We start from the raw sequence: 25,030 nt of genomic DNA on the forward strand, positions 1-25,030 counted from the left end.
ATTATTAAACAAAACCGCAATTCAAATGCAATAGACAAATCTACTGTTAAATCACACGGGGGCTATTCCGTGTAGGCCTATCGCTCTATCGACTAACAACCGATTCACACGTACACAAATCTTACAAAATGTAACATTGTAGCTAGCACTCAGAGATGCAATTTGCGCTTGGGGAAAAGTTCGCCCTCTATTTTCTGTGAAGTTTCCTGCTGGAGACCTGGATATTTTGGAGGCATCACGTCTTGTACTCGAATTCTATATTATAAATATTCATTTAATTAAGTTAAAAAGTATCTACAATTTCTTGAAATGGAAACAAAGGATATTGTACGGTAGTATTTTATGAGATATATACTACCAAAGGATGAGTTCTATATTAGATTTATTACACAACTAATAATATTGAACCGGGTTAATTGGTCATATTAACGGGAAATTACATTTAAAAATTCGCACAAGCCAGTGTCGATAAAGATGTCGTTACACCCAAAGAAGACACAATTTATTACTATCATTGTTTATTAAATAAACTTAGTCTTTTCCTAAAACGACAAATCAAAGATAAACAAGGACCACTTGGGTAGCCGTTACTTCCACCCATTGCTCGCAATTCACCTTATACTAACATACATGTAAATATATAAGTGTTGCATGAAGGGCTAGTGTTGCCCGAAAGCTCTAATTGTTCTGGCTGTTTTACTTTATCGTTTTGATTTAGCTTGTTGCTTATTTTATTTTGTATCTCCATTGAGATCCAGCCACTGATACCCACAGCATTGTCATTTTTTCAGTGCTTATTTATTTTGTATCTCCATTGAGATCCAGCCACTGATACCCACAGCATTGCTATTTTTCAGTGCTTATTTCATTTGTATCTCTATTGAGATGTCACTGATACCCACAGCATTGTCATTTTTTCAGTAATTTGCCTTTGGATTTATATAATTGTACAGTTATATAACGTTGGGTAGATTTCCATACGTCCTGCACTATGTAGGCGCCTACCACGGACGCATGACGAAAATACTACTGCAGTACTAGTTTCCGTGGAGTTCCTAAATAGATATTGAACACAGTTTTTCTTCGAATCATAGACATCAAGAGCAACATTGCTTATTTTGTTAGCATACTATTATAAATTCACGCAATTTGGTACCATGCGCCATACACACAATTAGGTAACCCCACAATTAGGTACCACCCGCGATTAGGTACCATGCGCAATTATGTACCATGCGCAATTAGGTACCACACGCATCTTATCTTATCAACACATATTCACACAATGTACATGGCACCGTTACATTTAACACGACACCATCATAGTGCAAACAGGGATGTAGGCCTACTGAACAACATGACATTGCTCATGTCTGCGTCAGCCCTGTAGACATGTGCTTGTTTCCTCCAGGGCTATACAACTTCCAGAGGGATTCGAAACACGACATGTTAGATCAGAAGTGGGAAGCCACAAGACTAGACAGTACCTCTAGAGATGAAACGAAAGATAAAATCTTGATTCATGCTAGATTTTCAATCTAACCTACGTAAAATGGTAACCACATCCATATTACGACGTCATAAGAATGCATGTTCCATTCTGGTCTCCTTTTCGGATATTCGATAGAACCATTAACTTCCATGGTACAGTACAGTATGTTTTTAAGGCCAATTTACACAGAGAAGCGGTAACATTAGGCGGAAAACCGCGTAGCTTGTCCCAATCTGTATCTATCCTGAGCGGAAACCACTCGTTCGCTCAGCGTTGATAAGGAATATCATTCTATATTTTTATTACCGTTACCGCTCGGCTTGGTAAATTGTGGCCTTAAGTTGGATTGGATAAATATGACCACAGTGCCTGGGTACATTTGATTTTGGGTTAAAATGATCTAAATATTTTCCTATATTGGAAGTTTGGAACTAATGTAGTCTTAAATATTATCCTAATTTTTAGTTTAAAAAAAACAAAATCTATTTATACATAATATTAGAACATCTGAATAAATGCAAAAACCACTACATTTCAACAAAACAAATCTTGCATTTATTTTAAAGTATCAAATAATAAGTTAAGGGTCTTTCACACCTGTTCCGGCACGGTTCCGGTCCGGCGAATCGAACATCAATGTTTCGTTTTTACGACGCTCCACGCGCATATCGATTGGCGCATAGCCGCGTGGAAACGAAACATTGACGTTTGATTGGATTTTCGGCGCTGGACCGGAACCGTGCCGGAACAGGTGTGATAGACCCTTTAAACATGTGCAAGTCTTTGGCAACAACATTTCATTTTGTTAAGTTTACTAAACTTTTGTTTTATATACAATAGAATCTTTAAATATTGAATAAAAGAATCGTACACGTGTTCTAATCTCTGTAAAGCTCTGTCTACACTATCAAACTTAAATGTGATGTGCCCATATATGGACATGATGATTTCATATTACTACCATACTTGGGCACATTACACTTTTTTGGCAAACTAGTTTGATAGTGTCGACAGAGCTTTAGCGTTGCTTCCGAGACCATCAGGCTAGATAGTTGGATTTTTCATTTGATCCATTTTATAAACTATTATTTCAGTCTATTTGGTCCGATACTTACTGGAGAAACATTTGTATCCTTCCTATTTATTTTATATGGATTATTTCAATAAAAAATAACTGAAAACAATAGAAAACATATTGATTGCAATCAATTAAAATCTGTAGCTGAGTCAAAAGATGGAGTTGTGGCTTGGTGGCTATGAATGATGCTTGGCACTCAAATGGTCCTGGGTTCAAGTCCTGTCACATGTCATGATTTTTTCTAAGGACAAAATTACAACTCCACTCCCAAAGACTTTGTTTATGTAGAGCATCTTGTGTATATGTTTGTCTTGTGAACCTCTGAGGGTCCCTAATGATCAGCAATTGGTGAATGGATCAACCTCATTAGATATGGTTAAAAAAAATAAATAAAACCAATCTGCACTGTTTAAAAAAAAACACTTTCATAGGTGTACGGATTCAAAAGCTCCAGTGAAAAAAAGGGGTTTTTTTTCAGTTTTTGTTTATTTTTTGGTGGGGATTAAAAGTTTAACTACAGTTATACAATACAGTATATAACCATTAATGCATTATTGGAATGTCTTTTTGTAAATTTAACAAACATAAGTAAAAGAAAAATAATAGTTAAAAAGAAATTTTGACTCAATCACAGTATCATTGTCAATCTCAATAGATGTCGGCTACTACCATTTTGTTCAATAATTCATAAAATCATGGAGTTAGCTTTGATCATCTTTCATCCTCTCCATTACCTCTGTATTAGAGCATACATATACAGAACACTATTTATCAAGACCACAATTCAGCAAATCGAAATAAACTTCAGGGATAAAGAACCATGCTATCATCAACACAGCTCTGTGAATAAAGGACAAAATAGTACATATTTAAAGAATATGTCCATACCTGTGGGCAGTCAAGTCGGATGTCAGCTACAGATATCTGTTAATTGTTTAGATATGTCTTTTACATCCTGTCTGAACCAATCTGGTAGTATCCCAGTTTCCTGCTTCAAGCCTTGTACTTTTGTCATACATTCTTGTAGCTGTGTTGTAAGTTTTCGCAACTTGTTTTCATCATCGTTACCTCTGTGTCTTTTTGCAGCTGGCTAAAGTTTAAAGGATTTGAGATAAAAGGAATAAATTAAACAAAAATACTTCTAAATCTAATTACAAATTTGTTGCTAGGCTTGTTTTGTAGGCCTAGCAGTAGCTGGTAAGCTAAGCTATATGCCTAGCCTGACGTTACTCATTAAAGGAAGGGACACCATGTTCAATAAACATCATACTGGCACTACTGCTTCTAGAGGCATTCAGTATACGGTACAGAGCATTATTGTAGCATAGAAAGAGATAAACAAACACATGGGTTTATAATGGGTCAAAAAGCCCCTTAACCCTGCCACACTCTATCGAAAGAAGATGGATTGTGGCGATTCAAGGTAAATTCAACGTAAATTCATACAAACAATATTGTGTTTACATTGAATTATAACAAATGAAAGTAATTTATACTGATGAGAGGTTTGTTTGTTTCCTTTTGAATTTTAAAAGACGGATGCTATACAGGAAAGAATAAATATATTTATTTAATATTATATAATATTGTCTTGAATTGAGAGGTATACAGTCCATTTAGAAATTCCTTCCCATCTGTTTTCTAATACTGTGAACGTTTTGAATATAAGAATATTTTGTACCAAAAAGTTTGAAGGTAAGTCAAAAGCACAAATTATTATTATTTTAATGCAACAGCAAGCACATATGACACAGCAATTACAGAAAGAAATCACAAGATTTTAAAAGTAAATCTAATGTGAGGCATACTGTGTGTGGTATGTAGAGTGCTAAGACAACTGTAGTGGGGGGGTTGGTCTACGGGAGTTCTAGCCCCTTGTCGGGAAGATCTTGGCGCCACCGCTGAACTGAGATTTGAACCCAATGGAGGATTATAAAGTCAAGTATAGGTTTATCAAGTTACACTAATTCATTAGACAGGATATTTTAACTCTGAAAAAATGAAATGAAAATGGATTGGTTTGTTTTATTACAGATGTCCGTAAAGTACCAATGTGCGGCTCATGATGACAAACGCCTCGAGTTCTTTTGCATAACCTGCAAGAAATCACGATGTAAAGAATGTGAGTGTCAAAATAAACACGACGTTACACGACGAATGAATGCTGTAGACGTGTTTAATCAAAATGTAAGCGAGGCTTTTGAGAGAACCAAGGAGATCAAACAGAAACTAGAAGCTCAGTTTTATTCCTTTCTGGCAGACGATAACAACTTCACGTTTCATTTGGATTTATGCAGAAAAGGAATAAAAGCTCACAAAGAGCGAATGACGCTACAGATCGACAAGCAAAACAAAGAATTATTGTTAGAACTTGAAAGACTAACAGGAAAACGAGATGAATACACACAAAGCAAGCTATATCAACTTGAAGCAAAATGAGACGAAGCAGCAACGATTATGACATCAATCTGTAACCTGACCAACAAACCAGAGACAACGGACAAACTTGCATTTCATAATGAACAAATTAACAACTTCACAACTGATATTGATCAAACACAACATGGAATTATTCCAAGTTTTATTCCATTTACAAAGATTAATTTTGGAAAAGTGATGGTTGTCAATTCCAATGTCCGAGTCGATGAAAAGGAGGAATTAATTACAGTCACAAAAGGGCAAGAATTCGTAGTGGCAGTAAAAGGTCCAGAAGAAGGCGCAGAAGAATTAACTGCCGCATTAAAGAGCTCATCTGGTGAAAAAGCTGACATTTTAATAGATCACCAAGGAAGTGGAGAGTACAAGATAACAAGTAGCTGTAAGGAGACTGGCAATTGGCAGATGGAGATCACAGTTGGAACATTTCCAATCAAAGGATCACCAGTAGACATCAAAGTGGAAAATCTGGGACTTATTCATACAATTGACGACATACAGGAACACAAAAAAGATACAGAGTTAGTGTCAGGTGTTGCAGTCAATTCAGATGGATATCTATTAGTATCAAGTAAAAGCAAAGATGTTTTGAAGTATACTAAATCAGGTTTGTATTCTGGTAAGATAGAAGTGTCACAAAACGCTAAAGTTTACAGACTACATCACATGGGCAATGGTCAGATAGTATACAGTGACCTTTCAGAAAAGTGTGTAGTGGTGACCGACGAGGAATTCCAAGAAAGGCGTTCAATCGGTCAAGGAATAATAAAGTATCCGGCAGGGGTGACAGTCAACCAAGAAACAAGAATACTGTATGTTGCAGATCGTAAAGCAGTAAGCGTTTTAAAATTCGACATTGATAACGGAGAGTTACTGGGTGAGATCGGACTTAAATCTCCTAAAAAAGATAGACCGATAGAGCCTCATGATGTCACTATGAATAAACACGGTCATGTTTTTGTCACAGACAACTTCGATTGTAGAATCCTGAAGTTTGATGATGATGATAAGATGACAATTTTTATTGACAAAGGCAAGGTAAGGAGGCCCTTTGGCGTAGCCGTAGACAAGAATGAGAATTTACTCGTAGCATGTCACAAGAAACTACAGTTATTTGATAAAAACGGTGATTATTTAAAAAGAATAGATGGCATAGATGACGAGTTAGATATTCCGTGCGAAATCAGCTTTATTCCTGGAAGACAAAGAAAAGTAGCGGTAGTGAACTATCTAGGAAACAATATTAAAATATTTAATTATTAAATCAAGATCGTTTGAATTTGAAATAAGCCTGATGGTTTAGAGCTATGAACAGCAGGCTAATAATCTGGAAGAATTACATTTTGTTCTCGTATTTACCTTATAGTACTGTATAAAATACATTTTACATCAGAATAGCGCAAAACATCTGACCAATTAATTAGTTTATTGTATTAGTATACTGTGAGCCCAGTATAATAAAATATAATAAAATATATTACGCTCCATGTGGCTATGCGTCAATCAATATGCGCGTAGCCACGTGGAGTGTCGTGAAAACGAAACACCAAGGTTTGGTTTAATTTGCCGTAGTAGCCGGAGCAGGTGTTAGGGACTCTAAGTCTGCAAGTTCCAACATATGCATAAAAAAAATATGACATTTGTAGAACAAAACTTGAAAAAAATGACCTTCGAAAAATTATTACACACAATTGGATAAGAATAATGTCTTTTGAAATATGACTAAGCTGAAACAGTTGAGATTGTGAAGAATGACACCCCTGGAAATCCAGGGGTGCATAATAGTTGAATGACATGCAGCATCAAAATATAAATATTTACACAATGTAATCATGATTTTTATATAAGAAGACAAGTCATTATTATACTTACACTAGGGAAATAAAAAAAATAAATAAAAGTATATATATTATCAATATTCTGCAGCTGTTATATATACAGTATATTTTTTTTTCTGGCTGTTTTACTTTATTGTTTTGATATATCTTTTATGTTGTAGTATCTCCAAGTTGAGCCAGCCACTGAGATACCTACAGCATTGTCATTTTTGCAGTAATTTGCCTTTGGATTTATATTTTGCATTCAATGCATATTATTATTAGGATTAAACTTTAGATGCCGAGTTGGCATTGAATTTAAAACCAATTTATATCAACTGTACATTGTTCATAATGTTAAGGGTGTTACACGTTGATATCAAATCAAAAATAAATATATCATGAAATTACATGTGGCCTAATGGAAGGGTGTCTGCAAATGAATAAGGGTGAGTTGGTGTGTGACTTTATCCACTTTCACAGATTTCAATTGGATGGGAGACGATCTAGCTGTATATACCTGAGAGTGATGGTGTAATGATAATATCGGACTAGCATGTGATAGGCATGTGTTCGAGGTTATTTGTACCATACTAATTGCATCCTTAGGCAAGATGCTTCACTCCTATTGCCTCATCCTTTAGATAGGACGTAAAGTCGTTGGTCCTGTGTACATATAGTACACGTTAAAGGACTTAGTTAAAGGTCTCTTTGTGTGCTGATCTGATAGGTACTGCACTGCTGGCTGTTGTGGGTCCGCAGAGGGCCTAATCCAAATTTCCTCAGTTTCCAATTCAGTTTGAGGACCAGAATAAATTCCATTACATTTATGTTATTATGTTTATAATTATACAAAGCATGCACATCTTGTATTGAGAAGCTTACCTCAATATTTTCATACTCTGTTGTAGTAGTTTTCATTGGAACATACACTTCTTGTTTCTTGATAAGTTCTTTCTGTTGCTCCAGTCTTGTTATTTCTGTTTGTCTGTCATCAGAACATGCGTGTGGTGTCTGTAAATGATACATTTAGTGTTTTTACATTAACTATTAATACAATTTTAGCTGAATTTATACTTTCCAGTTTGTTGGACTTTACCACACCCAAATAAATCATTTTTTATTGGCCTACAGAAATTAAATTCAAGATGGTTAGTAGTGACTGATTAAAAGTTTTCTTTAGAACAAAAAAAAAATGAATGTTCAGTTTATCTTTCAAATACGCACGGTTTGGTGGCTTAACTCAACACAAAGAGATTTTTAGGTGTGGTTCCCACTGAAATGCAACGACGTAACGACGCAAAGTGCTGTATTGCGTAATCATGCGTGGGAACTGACGACGACGAAAACATCAACACAGTACTGCAAACATTGCTACGGGGAAATCAAATCAGTTTGATTTCTGGCAACGACGCACGGCAAAAGAACACTGGAAAACATAGTACAGTGCATACTCAAAAGTACACGGGGTGAACTAACGTTGACGTGCAAAAAGCAGGTTTGATTTCACACAGGCAGGGGCAAACACAATTATTGGAAGGGCATTTTCTTACATTGCATCGTTTACGTTGCGTTGCGTGTTAGTGGGAACCACGCTTTAGAGAAGATCAAAGTTGTGTATGTGACATTAAGTTCACTGCACTTTGAGACAATGTTAAGCATATAAATCTATTATTAGGTAACCATTACCTGTTGAAGAAACTGAACAGTGGCTGCCTGGGTACTATCATCCACTAGACTATCTGTCACTATAGATTCATACACAGTTTCCTAAAAATAGAAAACCAAATTGAATATTGTTCACCAGAGTATAAACATTGTAGGAATTTTTACATCTTTGTATTGAGAATTAAGCTCTGTCTACACTATCAATGTTTATTGATGCTTATGTTAATCTTTACCTTATGGAATTCACACCAAAATAGTCAACTCTACATAAAATAAATCATTAACACTTGAAATTATATCAATCAATCAATAGCCTATTAATTCACTCAAATCAATAAATCAATCATCCTTTCCAAGCTTTAAACAAAAGAAAAATTTGTTCTGCAAACAATAATCAAAATGAAGGAATAATAATTAAATAAACCAATGACAAACCTCGGCAAAGTCACTGAATACTGAGAGGGCCTGCTGATGTACAACATAGCAAGCGTCAGCAAGAAGAGAGGAGAATAGACTAGATATCCTGGATGTGATGTCATCAATTATGACATCATCTGCAATGACATCATCAACCTACAGGACAACAACAACTTAATTTTAAAATGATTTGAAATTTAGAGCCATGCCATATTAAAGCAGCAAGGAACATTTAAATCAAAATTAAGTTCTTTAGTCTGAGAGCTATATACAAATCTAGTATATTACTCTAGCATATCCAAATACATCTTAAGCTCTGTCTACACTATAAACCTAGTTTGACAAAAAAAGTGTGATGTGCACAAATATTGATAGTGAAATAGTGATATGACATCATGTCCATATCAAATTTATTTGTCACATAAAGTTTGATAGTGTAGACAGAGCTTTAAAATAGTACAGTATTATATTATTTGAATACATACAACAACAAGAAAAGATATTAATTCATTCAAGCATGTGAATTTGGTTAAAAATTACCTGATTTTGAGTTTTAAATGTAAGTTTACCCATCTTACTAAGAAAGTCAACAACAGTCAACAATACATCACTGCTAACGTCAGCATGAATGACCTGGTTTAAATGATTGAGAACCTAAAAAAAAATTACATGAGCCCTGTAAGTTTGTTGTGTGTTCTTAAACTCTGTCTACACTATTAAACTTTGTGTGACAAAAAAATGTGCCCATATATGGACATGATGATGTCATATCATTACCATATTTGGGCATATCGCTACCATATATGGGCAAAACATGTTTTTTGTCACATAAAGTTTGATAGTGTAGACAGAGCTTTAATGGAAAACAAATTGATAAGTACAATTTTGGTACGGTAAAGCATATTGAACATTTTTATTATTACACATATTTTATTCATAGACACATCTTGTAAAGGAAAACTTATTTTTGTCCTTACAATCTTACATTTTTTAATAAACAAAACTAACAATACAGAATAAGACAAGAGTACCTTTATAAGAATATCATTAGTAAACTGGCCAAGTAGGTATGAAGATAAATGAATGAGTAATATCAGAAAAATGTGATCCTTTATGCTTTCAATATCCAAGATGAACCACAACCGTTCCACATTTTGTAAAACACTTGAATGCTTAGACTCACAATGCTGGTAAATGTTGCCAAGTGCTGCAACATGGGGACACTATAAAAAAGGAAACATCAATCAATACATTTGGAAAGACAATATACGCTAACTTTTCTTAGATTTAGAAGACTCATAATCATAAAAAAAGTGCTGCAACATGGGGACACTATAAAAAAGAAACATCACTCAATACTTTGGAAAGACAATAAATGCCAACTTTTCATAGATTTTGTGTCTACCCAAGCTTCCTTCAATTGTAAAATGACTGGAACCCAATGTAGGAGTTCTTACAGCCATGTAAAAATGTTTTAAATTAAATTAGATTTTAAATCTTCACGTAGGATGAGTTAGCTAGGCTATTCCAACAAAGGCTGCATGAATGTATGTTCAAATTCAGAGATAAAGATAATGTATGCCATGAGGTCACAGCTTTAAGATTGTTTAGTGACTTACATGATTTTTATTATATTTTACTCATTTTAGTTTTATCTATAACTATGTATCTTTACCACTCAAAAGGACATTTGTAATGTGGATTTAGTGCAAGGTATAACAAATTACAATGAACGCTGTGTAGTAGATGGAACACTGTGTAGTAGATGGGACGCTGTGTAGTAGATGGGACGCAGTGTAGTAGATGGGACGCAGTGTAGTAGATGGAACGCAGTGTAGTAGATGGAACGCAGTGTAGTAGATGGAACGCAGTGTAGTAGATGGGACGCAGTGTAGTAGATGGAATGCAGTGTAGTAGATGGATCACTGTGTAGTAGATGGGACGCAGTGTAGTAGATGGAATGCAGTGTAGTAGATGGAATGCAGTGTAGTAGATGGAATGTAGTGTAGTAGATGGGACGCAGTGTAGTAGATGGAACGCAGTGTAGTAGATGGAATGCAGTGTAGTAGATGGAACGCAGTGTAGTAGATGGAATGCAGTGTAGTAGATTGAACATAGCGACAAATTTGTCGGACTTTTTTTGTTGTTGCTCTTTACACCAAGTAGAAGTAACAAATGTATAAAAAACATTTGTACTTAATTATTTAACAGTTAAACCATATATTCCATGAACAAATAATAAAACCCCTAATGTAACTAACAGAGAAATAAAGAAAGTATTGGGGAAACACTTAATAAACCATATATAGAGAAACATCTAAAAATAGAAAAAGAAATTGAGAAATTGATCATTTTGTTGATTCATTTGACAAATATAAATTTATTGCGCAGTAATTAAATACAATCAAGTAAAACATACGCGGCCATAGGAAGTATTTAATCAAGTCATCAGGAAATTAATTCTTAATTTACAAGTTACAGGATTTATATTTTCGTTAAAGAACAGATTCAGACGACAAAGAAAGCAGTGAACACTCACTAGTTCATAAACATCAGTCAGTGTTTTGAGGTTTGTATCTAGAAGCCATTCTGTGATTCTCTTGTTGCAAGTGCTAATGACATCATCACGTATAGTTTGCCGAGTTTCAACTGTAAAAACTGACAAAGGAAGACGGCTCCATAAAGATGTATGCTCTGATGGTGGATACTCTGTCACTAGTTGGGCCTAAACAAAACAATATAAACTTAATTTAATATGTACAGTACAATTAATAATGCATTTTAATTTAGAGATGGCCCATTTAACCCTCTGGGCTAAAATTTAAAGATGGTTGGTTAATCATTAACATTCTGCAGTATGCTTTAACATTACTCTGTGACTACAAACATTACACGCATGTTTTAAAGCTCTGTCTACACTATTAAACTTTATGTGATGTGCCCATATATGGACATTATGATGTGATATCACAACCATATTTAAGCATATCACTATCATATTTAAGCATATCACTACCATATTTAAGCATGTCACTAACATAACACTTATTTTGTCAAACTAGTTTGATAGTGTAGACAGATCTTTAAGAAGTGATGCACTATGTTTAGCTTTAACATAGATTTAATTAACTAGACTTTAATAAACTACTGCATTCCTTTTAATTTAGATGAATTGTCTAGAATTACAGGTGTACAAAGAGAAAATCTAAATAACATTTTGTAAAGCTAAAATTATAAAGTGTACTTTATCTTGTTTTTCACAAAACGCATGTTTTTTATCAAACCACTACATGTTTAATGTCACTTTGTGAAGTCACTAATAATTTATGTGTTTTTCTCTTGATAAATTGTTGGGTGTTTGTGCCCTAGCTACGAATAGGAATAGGAATACAATAATACATAACAAAGTGCAATAAATACAATTACAATACTAGTCTAAGTGTAAAAAATTGTAATGTGCCAAAATATGGTAGTGATATGACCAAATATGGTAGTGATATGACATCATCATGTCCATATAATTATGGGTACATCACATTTGTTTGTCACATAAAGTTTGATAGTGTAAACAGAGCTTTATACATTGAAAACAAAAGCATGCATTTAAAAAATCTGAAGACATATGCTAAACATGTTTAATTTCAACAGCTATTCACAGATTGCAGGGCAAAGCAGTTTGACTGCAACATCAGCCCCATGAGATGTGTTCTTATTAACTTTCTAAGCCCCTATGGTACAGATAGATACAATCTAAACAAGGGGAAATCAATTGAAATACTCCAACTAAGGTGGTACTGACTTATCTTTGTGAAATCAAGATAAACCCATCAAATAGGATTATATATAATATAACGCATTATCATTTGTTGCCAAAATTCTGTCCACAAGTTCAACGAATTGTTGAAATGCTTTGTAACATTGAATATTATAACACGTAATACTTCATATATCTCCAATCATTGCGATTGAGTTTGCACAGGAAAAGATCTGTCATACATGAACACATATGTTAGTCGCCTGTTAGTCGGCCAGGTAAAATTAAAACACCATAGAGGGCGCATTATAAAATTTTCTTGTAATCATAAACTAATTAATAAATGTACATAAACAAATTCTTTAATATTATTTTGATGAATGGATGTTATTGAGAAGCGTCACTTTGTTTCCGAGCAATTTACTGATATCAGAGAAATGTAGTTAGGAAGGAAATAATATGAACCCAATACACCTGTAAACTCTGGTTTAAAATACCAATGGTTGCCTTGCAACAGGTGTATGATAACAGCCAAATTCTCACACATATTAAGTGATTTTTTAGGAGAATTAACAAAATTTCTAAAAACTAGTTTTATATTTAATTGGGCAATCCGAATTAAGTAAAGTTAGTAAAACTTATAGATTGTAGAGAAAGTAAAATTAATAAGAAAGTCAAATAAAGCCATGTAAATGCAGTCATAAACTTATTTCGCATACATAGCATTTAATAAATTAATTGTGTTTTAATACTGAATAAGATTTTGAAATAGAATTTAGGAATTACTATTAAAGAAACTACTATAAAAATCTATAAAAACAGCATTGAAACTTATGCTAAAAACATATAGATAAATAGTTCTACTACTGTAGATAAATTCCATGACAGGTCATAAGTGTGTTGTCTAGAGGGTCTAGATAATGTAACATTTATAGGTTCAAGCTAAGTCCTGGGAAAACAACAAAACAAGGATACTATGGGCCTGTTAAGATGATAGATATGATTTACAAAACAAATTATTATCACATTCTTGCAAGAGCATTTGCAACCTTTTAAACATATATTTGCAGATAATATAAACAGTAAGTCACTCAGATAGATAGCAAGACCCTGATTAATGTGTTTAGAAATAAACTTTTACCAAGTGAGGTGAAAAAGGTAGATTGAATGTAAACAATGATTTGATGTAAAATTGTAACATTCATTTGTGATTTATTATAAACATCCTGAAAATGATTAATCACCTAAATTAGTGATGGTTAGTGATGGATCCAGGATTATAAAATGGGAGAAGGGGAGGATTATGTGTAACTTAAAAAGATGTATTTTATGTGGCATTAAAATGGTATATTTAAAAAAAAAATTGAAAAAAAAAAAATGTTGTTGGGACAATATATCTTTGACCAAGTCTCCTATCTTTTTTGTAATTTTTGGAAATCTGCAATCCACCTAATTAATTTCGCTCAATACGGTAGAACTCTGTCCTTTGTGCCACACCGGGTTAGGGGAAAATTTGCCTTGAAACAGACAATCTATGGCTAAAGCTCTGTCTACACTCTTAAATTAGTTTGACAAAAAAAGTGTGATGTGCCCAAATATGGTAGTGATATGACATCATCATGTCCATATATGGGAACATCACATTTTTTGTCACATAAAGTTTGATAGTGTAGACAGAGATTTAGTTTCCGCCCTAACCTAGCTCAGTGAAATATAACGATCTGAACCAAACTATACACACTCACCAGATGATCATCTCTCATAAAGTTTACCAACCGTCCAACCAACATCATTAAATGTGTACACTGTACATTGTGGTAGCCAGCAGGGACTTTACTAAGGATTTGGACCAAGCCTTTTACATGCGCATTACAAACTTCAGCAGTTCCATATCTAGAACATAAATAAAAAATAATAAAAAATTACTGCCCCTGAATAGGGGTTCTACTTTCTTGAAAAAAAAAGTTATTTACCTTGCAAGAAAACACCACACATCCATTGAAACCATGGCAACATGAGTTTGTGTATTCAGACACCATTTTAGAAGGACACCCTCTACAATGTGAAAATGCTTTGCTTGAATGGATGCGATGTAAGCACTGGTATAAGTGACAAGGTACTGATGAAAGCTGATGGGTTCCAGAGGTTTACCAACACACCTCACTCCAGGTAACTGTACCGGTAGGCTCAGCTCTGGATAACCTGAAGAAAAAGTATTAAGCTCTGTCTACACTATCAAACTTTATGTTACAAAAAAAATGTGATGTGCCCATATATGGACATGATGATGTCATATCACTACCATATTATTTAGGCATATCACTACCATAATTGGGCACATCAAACTTTTTGTGTAAAAATAGTTTGATAGTGTAGAGCTTTAGTCTACATACTGTGGTTATATAGACTTGTATGTGTGTGTTTTAAAAGTTTATTGAACACTAAAGATTTCACTCAAAAATTTATAAAACAAGAAGTTCTAATGAAAGGAGACAGCAAGGTAAATCGGTGATCGATATCGATATTTAATGAGTTATATATAAAATACTTACATGCAGAGACTGATGCAAACAGGGCTTCTAGGATACTGTTTCTAGGCTCAGTGTGAGATTCTTGTTCTGAGGCTAGCCATAGATCTTGTGTCTCATTATTACATGACGGTAACTGCTTCATAATGGCTATCAATAGCAAACACTGTGCAAACTCACTTTCGACACTGCAGTCTATGTGAAGTGAAAAGAATATGTCATGCTTTACTTAAAAGCATCAACTTTGGTGTGTACGCATTTTATAACTTGCATATATTCATTTAAATACATTAATAATATTAAAGATGTACAAAAACAAAATAAATGGTTAATTTTAACCAAAAACTCATTGTCTGACAATTAAAGTATTTTTTGAATTACATTTTTTTTTCAGATAAATAAAAAAATTTTCGATACACTTTTTGGTCATCAAATTAGTCATTAAATCTACCCACCGTTTTCATGTATTGTGACAATTTCACACAAATGCTTTTCATTACAAAGTAACTGCAAGATAGGCTCTGTGCAGACTAATAAAGAAGTCTTTAAACATTCATGTGACTGTTCAGTTAATTCTGGTGCCTTGAGGCTAGGTGGGCTTTTACTATGGAAACAGAAAACAAACATAAATTGTTAAAAAATATTTAGTGTTTTGTAGTGACTTTATACAGGTCACCGATACTAGTATATCCGAAACATACCAAAATAGGTCTATTTTTACCAACAAAAAATTAACTAATTAAATTTTCTTTCTAAAGTTAGCTGTTTGTTTTGTTGCTTCAATAGCTATATATTTGTCAAAGTGTTTTCTTTCACCTGTAAAACAACAGCAACATCTGGTAGAGTGACGTAAGTTTCAACATGGCCAGCTGTCCATACTCCTTCAACAGGTGTACTAGCATCTTAGCTGACAGATGACAAATCTTAAGATTTCGTTGGAAGGATTTCTCATCACCAGACGAAGCAGCATTAGCAGTACTGGAGGTGGTACCAGATGCAGTACCAGAGGAAGTATCGGAATCAGAACCAGACTGTTGCAGCTTTGGAGCTTGCTCTAAACAAGTCTCAAAGCTTTCTTGTATGTGCTTGCAAAGAGAGCTTACAAACTTTGAAACCTGATGGAAATAAAATGAATTATTACTCTTAAGCTCTGTCTACACTATCAAACTTTATGTGACAAAAAAATGTATCCATATATGGACATGATGATGTCATATCACTACCATATTTGGGCACATCACACTTTATTGTGGAGGTCTTTGACTCAGCTTAACTTGGAACAAAATAACTTAGAGGAAGTCATCTCAATTCTAGAGGATAAAGTATGGCTAGTTAGTACACATTTATCTATCAGAATATTTTAAAACTTTTTATTTGTTTAATACAGATATTGTGATTGTACATACCATGTCTAAGCCTTCCTTTAAAGGAAGTTTGTGACCAGTAAATTATTGCAGATAAATCTTAAACCAGAAAAAAAGGTTTGATTGAAAAAGGTACATTTTGATTAGATTTTGTAGAACACTTACATCTAGTTTATGTTGCATATACTCTTTGTGCTTTGTGATAATTTTGACAAGAAATTTCCAAGTAGAAACCATCAATGCTAAGTCCATCTTACTTATTATACAGCAAACATCATGAAAAACACCACACACTAACAAGAGAAACAAACTTAAAATATTATATTTAATGATAACATTAAAGCTTCAAGGTGGGCTGAAGAAGTTTAAGGTTAGGGTTCCCATCCACCTTCACCAGGCACTTACCAAAAATTGGTCACTCTGATTTTCTCAAAACAAGGCTGTAGTGAGGCAAAGATGCTTTAAATATAATTATTAATATAAAATATGACGATCTGTCCTGGGGAATTGAGGTGGGTGGTGAAAATTGAAAATGTCATGCCTCATGCTGGTACGGCTTAGCAAAGAAAATTCTATGGCGATGATAATAATATAGATGATGACAGAATACAACAATCAGTTATATTTGGCATGACACTTTAATTTTACTCTATCATGTGACCTTTGACATTACCTTCTGTAAAACACTTGATACAATCATTTGGTGTCTCTGACGTCAGTGGTAGAAATTCCATCAACGAGATAAGCGACTTCTGCAGCTGATGAGCTTTCTTAAACAGCGCCATCAAGTGTTCGGACACACATTGGAAAAGTTCTCCATACAGTGAGTTACTGACCTACATAAAGTTTAAATAATTCATTGAATGATAACAAATTATTGATATGAGTTCTTGTTTAGCAGACAACTATTCCAAAACTGTAAAATCTTGGGCTGGCCAAAATACAGTATTTGTGGTCTGGTACTATGCATTTAATCTAAATGACAGAAATGATTTTTCAGTCTGCTTTTGGAAGCGTTGACAATTATATATATTCCAAATGTATGGCTAAATTTTAATAAATTAGAGGGTTAAAATGATTATAAAATGCATGCTTCAATTGCAGGAACGCAAGGTGTTTTTAATTCAAATGCATGCCTTAATTTTAGGAACTTCAGTGATCTTATAATTCAAATGTATGCTTTAATTTCAGGAACTTAAGGTGTTTTTCATTCAAATGCATGCCTTAATTTAAGAGCTTCAGTGGCTTATAATTCAATTAATGTATACCTTAATTTCATACCTTACAATGTTCAAAAGACTGTTTGATAATATGTACAGCAGATGGAGGAAGAGATGAAACATGTTCAAACTTGACATCTGGTAACTTACAGACATGATTCACATACACTAGTAAAGTGTCTACAATATCCATCAATACCTATCAAGAGAAAACAAATATAAAATCTTGAAAATGAGGCCTAGATGAATAATTGAATAATAAAGAATTGGAAAATGTAATATGCCATATTTAAGTAGAATTTTGTTTATGGAATAAATAAATATATAAATATATATATATAAATAAATCTTCAGTTCTGTCTACAATATCAAATTTTATTTGACAAAAAAATGTGATGTGCCTATATATGGACATCATAATGTCATATCACTACCATATTTGGGCACATCACACTTTTTTTTGGTCAAACTAGCTTGATAGGGTAGACAGAGCTTTTGTTTCCTGCAATAATGATTCAACAATAATGACTACTTTTTTATTCTCTTTCAATAACTTTTTTTGACAGAGTAATAATTAATCTTGTATACATGGTTTAGACAAAGGGATTTATCTTTGTTTATGTTTATCAAAAAGAGTATTACAGTTGAAAATTAAATGGTACCTTGAGTTGGGGTACCACACCTGCTTCATTGATGACATTGGCCGATTCAGTTAGGCTACATTGTAACTTGTTCATACACTCATCAAACATTTGTGTTACCTATAAAGTAAAATAATATAAATATATACAAATATACATATTATGCTATGACTTTATCCAAAATCCTTCACTTGCACTGATGAAGGGCTAGTGTTGCCTGAAAGCTCTGCTAACTTTTCTGGCTGTTTTACTTTATCGTTTTGATTTAGCTTTTCGCTTTTTTTTTGTATCTCCATTGAGATCCAGCCACTGATACCCACAGCATTGTAATTTTTTCAGTAATTTGCCTTTGGATTTATATATATAAATAATAAATCTAAAAATAAGAGCAACTGTAGTAAGATGGAAATAAAAGAAAAAATTGACATAAACTCTCATAAACATAATCTGGTTGAATGATCAGCAATAATTGGAGAATTTTCTTCAAGTTTGATGCATTTGAAACTTTTATTCTCTTATGGTTATTTATTCAGGGTTTGGCTATTTAATTCTACTAGACTATAAAACAAATAAGTAATTTAATACCGTTGGCAAAACTTGTGCAAATAATTTGTTCTGCAGCTGTGAGGCACTGATGATGGGGAAAAATGAGGATGACAATGTTCTCAATATTTCAATTTGTTCTTCAATATTCTCACTATCAGTAAAATGAATGTACATAATAAGATTAAGAAAAATATATTTCATTTAAAATCAAATTACTGTAAAAATTAATAAATACAGAACTGAAAGTGGAATTCACCCTAAATCTGTTTTGGGTGAATTAATTAGTTGTTTTTTATTTATTATTAATCTCTCTCTCTCACCCTCAATACCAGAAACCTTTGGGCATGCCTAATATGTCTGGTTTTCTGGAAGAAAGTCTGGTATTCTGAATATGTTTTATGGTAAAAAAAGTATTTGGGACCTTTAGGACCTCAAGAAAAATCTGGTTTTGGGAGAGTTCTGGTTTTGAGAGTGTATTGGAGAGTTGATTGAGGCATTCCTGGACTATGATGTAATTATTAATTATCAGTGCTGTGTATTTTACTTTACAATGTTTCAAAAGGATATTATTAGATTTGGCAAGGCATTGATTTCTTCTTTCTTGTTTTTATTTTGTGTTTTACCAACATCTTCTAATAATGGCAATGGAGTAGACTGAGACATTCTTGTTTTTTTTAAATCTGTAATCAAAAGTAATAAAATCACAATTAACCAAATTCTGTTTACAGTTCTGTGTTGTTCCAATTTATATTAAGAGACTACTTTGTGTTACTGGGTGTTAGGCCTAACTAGTAGTTAGTTTTTAAGGTGAATTGGTTGTGTTTAGTCCTGGCTATGACTTTGGCTCATCTAATAAGCCTGCTTCCTAAACTAGCCTAGCTACTACTAGGCCTAGCTCGGCTTAGCCTAGCTAATAGTAGTCTAGTAGGGCCAGGCCTAACACTAACACTGGCTACACTACACAAACCCCACAAAAGATACACACAAGTCATATAGATAGGCCTACTAGGCCTAGGCTAGGGCTACTACAGTACTACTAGGCCTAGAGCTACTACTAGAGCCTAGAGGAGCTAGCTAGCTACGATAGCTGACAAAAGGTAAAATACATCATACATTCACGAAAGATAGAGGCCCTACTTACTGCTAGTTTTGATAACAATTTTACTATTATCATAATCAATATAATGGGTTAACTAAGCCTATATGATGCATTTATAGGCCTAGCTAGGCCTAGGCTAGATCAAAACAAAAATACCCGCGCATGAATTAAAAAATGGGAAAATCGTGACGGATTATCGCCACCAACGTTAAACTATCAAGATACTTCCAGAGCCATATTATATAAAGAGTTACGACATTGAAAATTAGAAGCCATTTTTGTGTCAAAGAATTCGCACGCTGAGGGCGCGTGCGTCTCTTTTGTATAGCGTTTTCCTATAGTTCATGCATTATTTTTAGATTTTTTTGTCTATGAAATAACGCTTATATTCCGTTTTTATTTTAGTAATTAATTTTATTAATGGTATTAATTTGGTAACATATATATATTGTGTCTATAATAACAAAAGAATAATTGCTAGGGCCTACATGTAAGTCAGGATACATCAAAGCATGAACCAATACAAAAAACACACAAATTCACCCCTCTTTTTATACAGTATGACTCTCTGTGTGTTTTTGACACAAACTTTCAGAGACTCGTTCATCATTTCATTTGTAATAATTTGCCTTTATTATTTTAATATTGTTCATACCCTATTCAATATATTAACAAATATATCCACGACACTTTATTATTTTATTTAGTCATCAAAGCATGCATTATGAATTGAAAATATTACATAATTGTTATTAATAGGACGTAGTTATGGGATGTTTCGTTCCAAAATCAATCAATCGAACTTTATAATGTACTAGCGCACGCGCGCGCAATATTCTTTACCGCAAGTACTTATGTACGCTGTGCACATCGATATTTCACCGTAAAATGTGCAATTACATTTTTTTAAATATAAGAAAAAGTTTAAAGTATTTTCTTGCTCTTATACTTTACATGCATTAACGGAGACAAGTTTGACACAAATTGATTTGCATATCACGTGACTATAATCCAATGTCGTAACTCTTTATATATATGGCTCTGGATACTTCTATCTACTAGCGCACCAATTATTTGAAGAGCGTAGACTTTTAATGGTAAAAAATGAATGATTTAAAAATCCTCAATTATTTGTATTTACATAAAAGAAAATTATTTATTCGGTTTCCTAAAATAGGAAATCGAATATATATATAAGGAAATAGGCCTACAATATAAATTTTTCTTCTCCCTTGTTCAGAATGGTATAACCAAACAAGCACTTCCTTTTCAAGTTTCCGTATTCTCTACACAGATCACATAATTGAACTAGATAACCTTCTGAATCTATAAGAATTTAAAAACATTAACTAGAACCAAAGAAACAACCGTAAGTAGAAATTAATTTTCAATATCCCAAAGTCGAATGTTTTAGTGTTAATTTAAACCGAGCAGGGTTACTGAAAAAATATTAGAATAAACTGAAACAAAAAAAGCTGTTGAGTTTTGAAATTTCCTGCCCAACATGTCACATACAAATCCCGATTCTCTCTCAGAACACTTACCGTACCGCAATGATGACAGCATTATTTTGGCAAACAATTTCTCTGCTCTCCTATGGAAATTCCACTGTGATTTTAATGAAAATAATGCTTATGGTACCTTGTACAGAAATTGTTCCAGGTCTCTTATCCCAGAAATGTCACTCTTCCTTATCCTAACAGTTAGGTAGTGACGCAACTTGAAGTCAGTTATTGAATAAAAAAATGTTTCAACAACAATAATAGAATATGGTATGTATGTCATGTTTTTCTATTTATTTGAGAATGGAGAATATACTAATTTTCGAGCATTACAGAAAAAAAAGAATTGATATGACAGTAAGAATAGAATCCGTTGTTTCGCTCAGACATAATTTTTAATCTGGAATAGTATTGCCTGATTATAACTTTTTTTTCCCTTTTATTACGATATATTTAAAACAATTGTTTACACAGTGTAAAGTGCAATAGTAATAGTTAAAATAAAAATGTTAGTGTTTTGTTTACTTAATAAACGTTGGAAATTTCTAGTAATTTTAAAATGACTTCCTTTGATCTTCTCCCTTCCTGAATTAGTGTTGGTGACGTGTGACCTTGTGTTGAATAGTAGGCCTAACAAACATTTAGTAGAATCGATTATTATTTTTGAAATGATGGACTACTACAGTTTATAATCCCATTCAAAACAAAATAACTAAACTATTCCAGCAACTTCACTCCAATCAATTGAAAACAATTACCGATTCCACCTTTCTGAGTAAGTCTAATATATTTACTTTATTTTTCAGATGTCTGGCGTTCCACAAACACCGACCACATGTGCTTTGCACTCGGACAACTTATTCGAAATATTCTGCACAACTTGCAAGACATCAGCGTGTAAAGAATGTAAAACTATTCTAGTTTGTTATCAAAATAACCATGACGTAATTCCAATGAAGAAAGCAGTACAGCAAATTAACCAAAATGCCGATGAGGTGTTGAAGATACTAACAAGTATTAAACAAAATTTGGAAGAAAAATTTGATACAATCTTTGAAAACAAATCAAATTTTGAATCTCATTTGAAATTATGCAAAACAGCTATTGACATCCAGGAAAAGGCTATAATTGATTGGGTTCGGGAAAAACGTAATGAATTAATATCTGAGCTTGATGATTTAGAAAAAAAGAACAATGAATCGATTGGTTGTCAGGTGACCGAACTTGATGAAAAGCAAAGTGAATTAAAAACATTGCTTTCTTCTGTTAATAAAATAAAGAACAGGCCAAAAGAGAAAGAATCGCTGACGTCAGTTAAAACTGACGTCATCGGACTTCAAGAAAAGGTGATAAAGCCGATTGATGACGACACATTTCACAAGGTTAATGTTATACCGAGTTTTATTATATCAACTAAATTAAATAACCTGATGAGTAAAGAAGGTATAGGAGAAATAAAAACATTGAATGATCTTTACAAAGTTTCCACGAAAGAGGAACCAATGATTTTCACGAAAGGTCAACTTGTGGTCGTGAAGATATCAAGCCAAACTGACATGAATACTGGACTCTTAACAGCCACTTTGACACATTCTTCTGGTGAAGAAGAGTCGACCGTTGATATCGAACACCATGGAAGTGGAGAGTACAGCATCAAAGGAAAATGTTATACGGATGGTAATTGGAAGATGAACATAACTGCTTGTGATGAGCACATCAAAGGTTCGCCAGTAAACATCAAAATTGAAAAAACAGGAATGGTTCACACAATCAGTAAGATATCAGACTGGAAAGAACACAATAAATATAACAGAGTAGCAGACGTACTGGTAAATAAAGATGGAACATTACTTATATCAAGCAAAAGCAGAGACGTTGTAAAGATTACAAAAACTGGTTCATTTGTTGAAACGATCGAAATACTAAGAGACGTGAAAGTCAACAGAATGCATCAAATGGGAGATGGCCATGTTCTTTTCAGTGACCACTTACAAAAGATCGTTGCAATGTGCGATGCCGATTTTAATGAGATCCGAACATACGGCAATGACGTCATCAAATATCCGTCAGGGTTAGCGGTAAATACGGAAAGTAGAACACTATACGTAGCGGATTGCGAAGATAATTGCGTACATAAATTCAATGTTGATACTGGTAAAGTACTCGGTAAGATAGGTTCTGAAGGGAGGAGCGACGGTAACTTCAGAACGCCCATCGATGTGACGTTAACTAAGAAAGGTCACGTGATTGTCGCAGATTTAGATAACAACAGAATACAAATGTTCGATACAAATGATAGGTTTATGAGACGACTTGTAGGCTTCGGATACGAGGACGGCGAAGTTATAAACCCGTGCGGTGTGACTATGGATCCGGACGAGCTGTTAGTAGTATCTAGTTATCAAAAACTACAAGTATTCGATAAAAATGGAGATTTGATCAAACGAATTGGTAGTGAGGAGGACGGGTTAGATGCTCCTTGTGGAATCACGGTTATTTCAAGCAGACCTAGACAACTTGCAGTAGCCAATCACAGAGCGAATAACGTTAAAATATTCAATTATTGATAACATATCATGATTATCATTGGCTTAGCATCGATAGAGTTGATGAACAAAATTAATATAATAAATGAAACAAAATACTTACAAATGTATTACATTAACTTTATTAAATAATGTTCACATAAAACCTACTAACAATCTTTTTACTATTAAGCTGATTGTTAGACAACAAATTAAAATTAATAGATTTATTCCGTTTTTGTTATGTTTCGTCACTGATTTTTAAAATCTTTTATACATGACTAGTATCAGAATAACTTTTTCTTGATTTTAAAATAATGTACATAATAGTAATACACAAGAAATAAAATAATTATTGTAGAACTAACATAATAAGTATTGTGCTCGTCATATAAATAAAAATAGATGAAGAATAAAATGAATCTATGAACAAGAAATAATAGAAAATAATTCGAAATCTGCCTATAGCCTATAAGAAATGTATTCGCGCGAACCGAAAGCTTTGGTTTATACGCATGCGTAATTCATCTACTTTTGTGACACGAACAATTTACAACCAATCAGAGCTTAGGAATATATTTACCTAGTAGAAAACAGGTTCTAGTTACATCATTGCGTTCAGCTGTAGCATTTAAGAATTCGTTTTGTATACATTATAAAAGTTATACTATACTAACTTGACGTGTACAGTACATACATATTTGCATACTATAATACAAGGTGTATAATAAAGGACTGGTTCTTAAATCAAGGCTAGTTAAGTTTGCTAAATATAACACTTCTCTGGTTATTAATTATTATCAAATTATTAAAAATTATATACAAAATTTAAAATTTATTTTTCATTTATATATCAATTCTGTGCACTGTATCAATGGCTAAACACTTGTATTTGTCAAGGTTTGTTGTATTTAACGTTTATTTGGTAATAACTACTATTATA

The 25,030-nt window shown here is 33.3% G+C and overlaps 2 protein-coding genes across 2 annotated transcripts; one reads left to right on the top strand and one right to left on the bottom strand.

Annotated features, from left to right (window-relative positions):
• Positions 1-2,030: 2,030 nt before the first annotated feature.
• LOC144838103 (FIGNL1-interacting regulator of recombination and mitosis-like) lies at positions 2,031-19,135 on the bottom strand. Its single transcript, XM_078693462.1, has 17 exons — positions 19,001-19,135; positions 18,437-18,535; positions 17,836-17,973; positions 17,228-17,390; positions 16,720-16,847; positions 16,007-16,305; positions 15,646-15,794; positions 15,215-15,385; positions 14,636-14,864; positions 14,408-14,555; positions 11,448-11,633; positions 9,940-10,131; positions 9,449-9,562; positions 8,927-9,064; positions 8,513-8,593; positions 7,709-7,837; positions 2,031-3,660 (listed from the first exon to the last, which is right to left on the bottom strand). The coding sequence occupies exons 1-17, from the start codon at positions 19,133-19,135 to the stop codon at positions 3,481-3,483; spliced, it is 2,679 nt and encodes an 892-aa protein (XP_078549588.1). The 3' UTR covers positions 2,031-3,480.
• Positions 19,136-21,387: 2,252 nt separating this feature from the next.
• LOC144838802 (E3 ubiquitin-protein ligase TRIM71-like) lies at positions 21,388-24,223 on the top strand. The gene is made up of 2 exons (XM_078694293.1): positions 21,388-21,429; positions 22,369-24,223. Exon 2 carries the CDS (start codon positions 22,369-22,371, stop codon positions 24,127-24,129), a length of 1,761 nt encoding a protein of 586 aa, XP_078550419.1. The 5' UTR covers positions 21,388-21,429; the 3' UTR covers positions 24,130-24,223.
• Positions 24,224-25,030: the final 807 nt, after the last annotated feature.

The sequence above is a fragment of the Antedon bifida genome, chromosome 3 (assembly GCF_963402885.1).
Source record: "Antedon bifida chromosome 3, ecAntBifi1.1, whole genome shotgun sequence".
Taxonomy (NCBI): Eukaryota; Metazoa; Echinodermata; class Crinoidea; order Comatulida; family Antedonidae; genus Antedon; species Antedon bifida.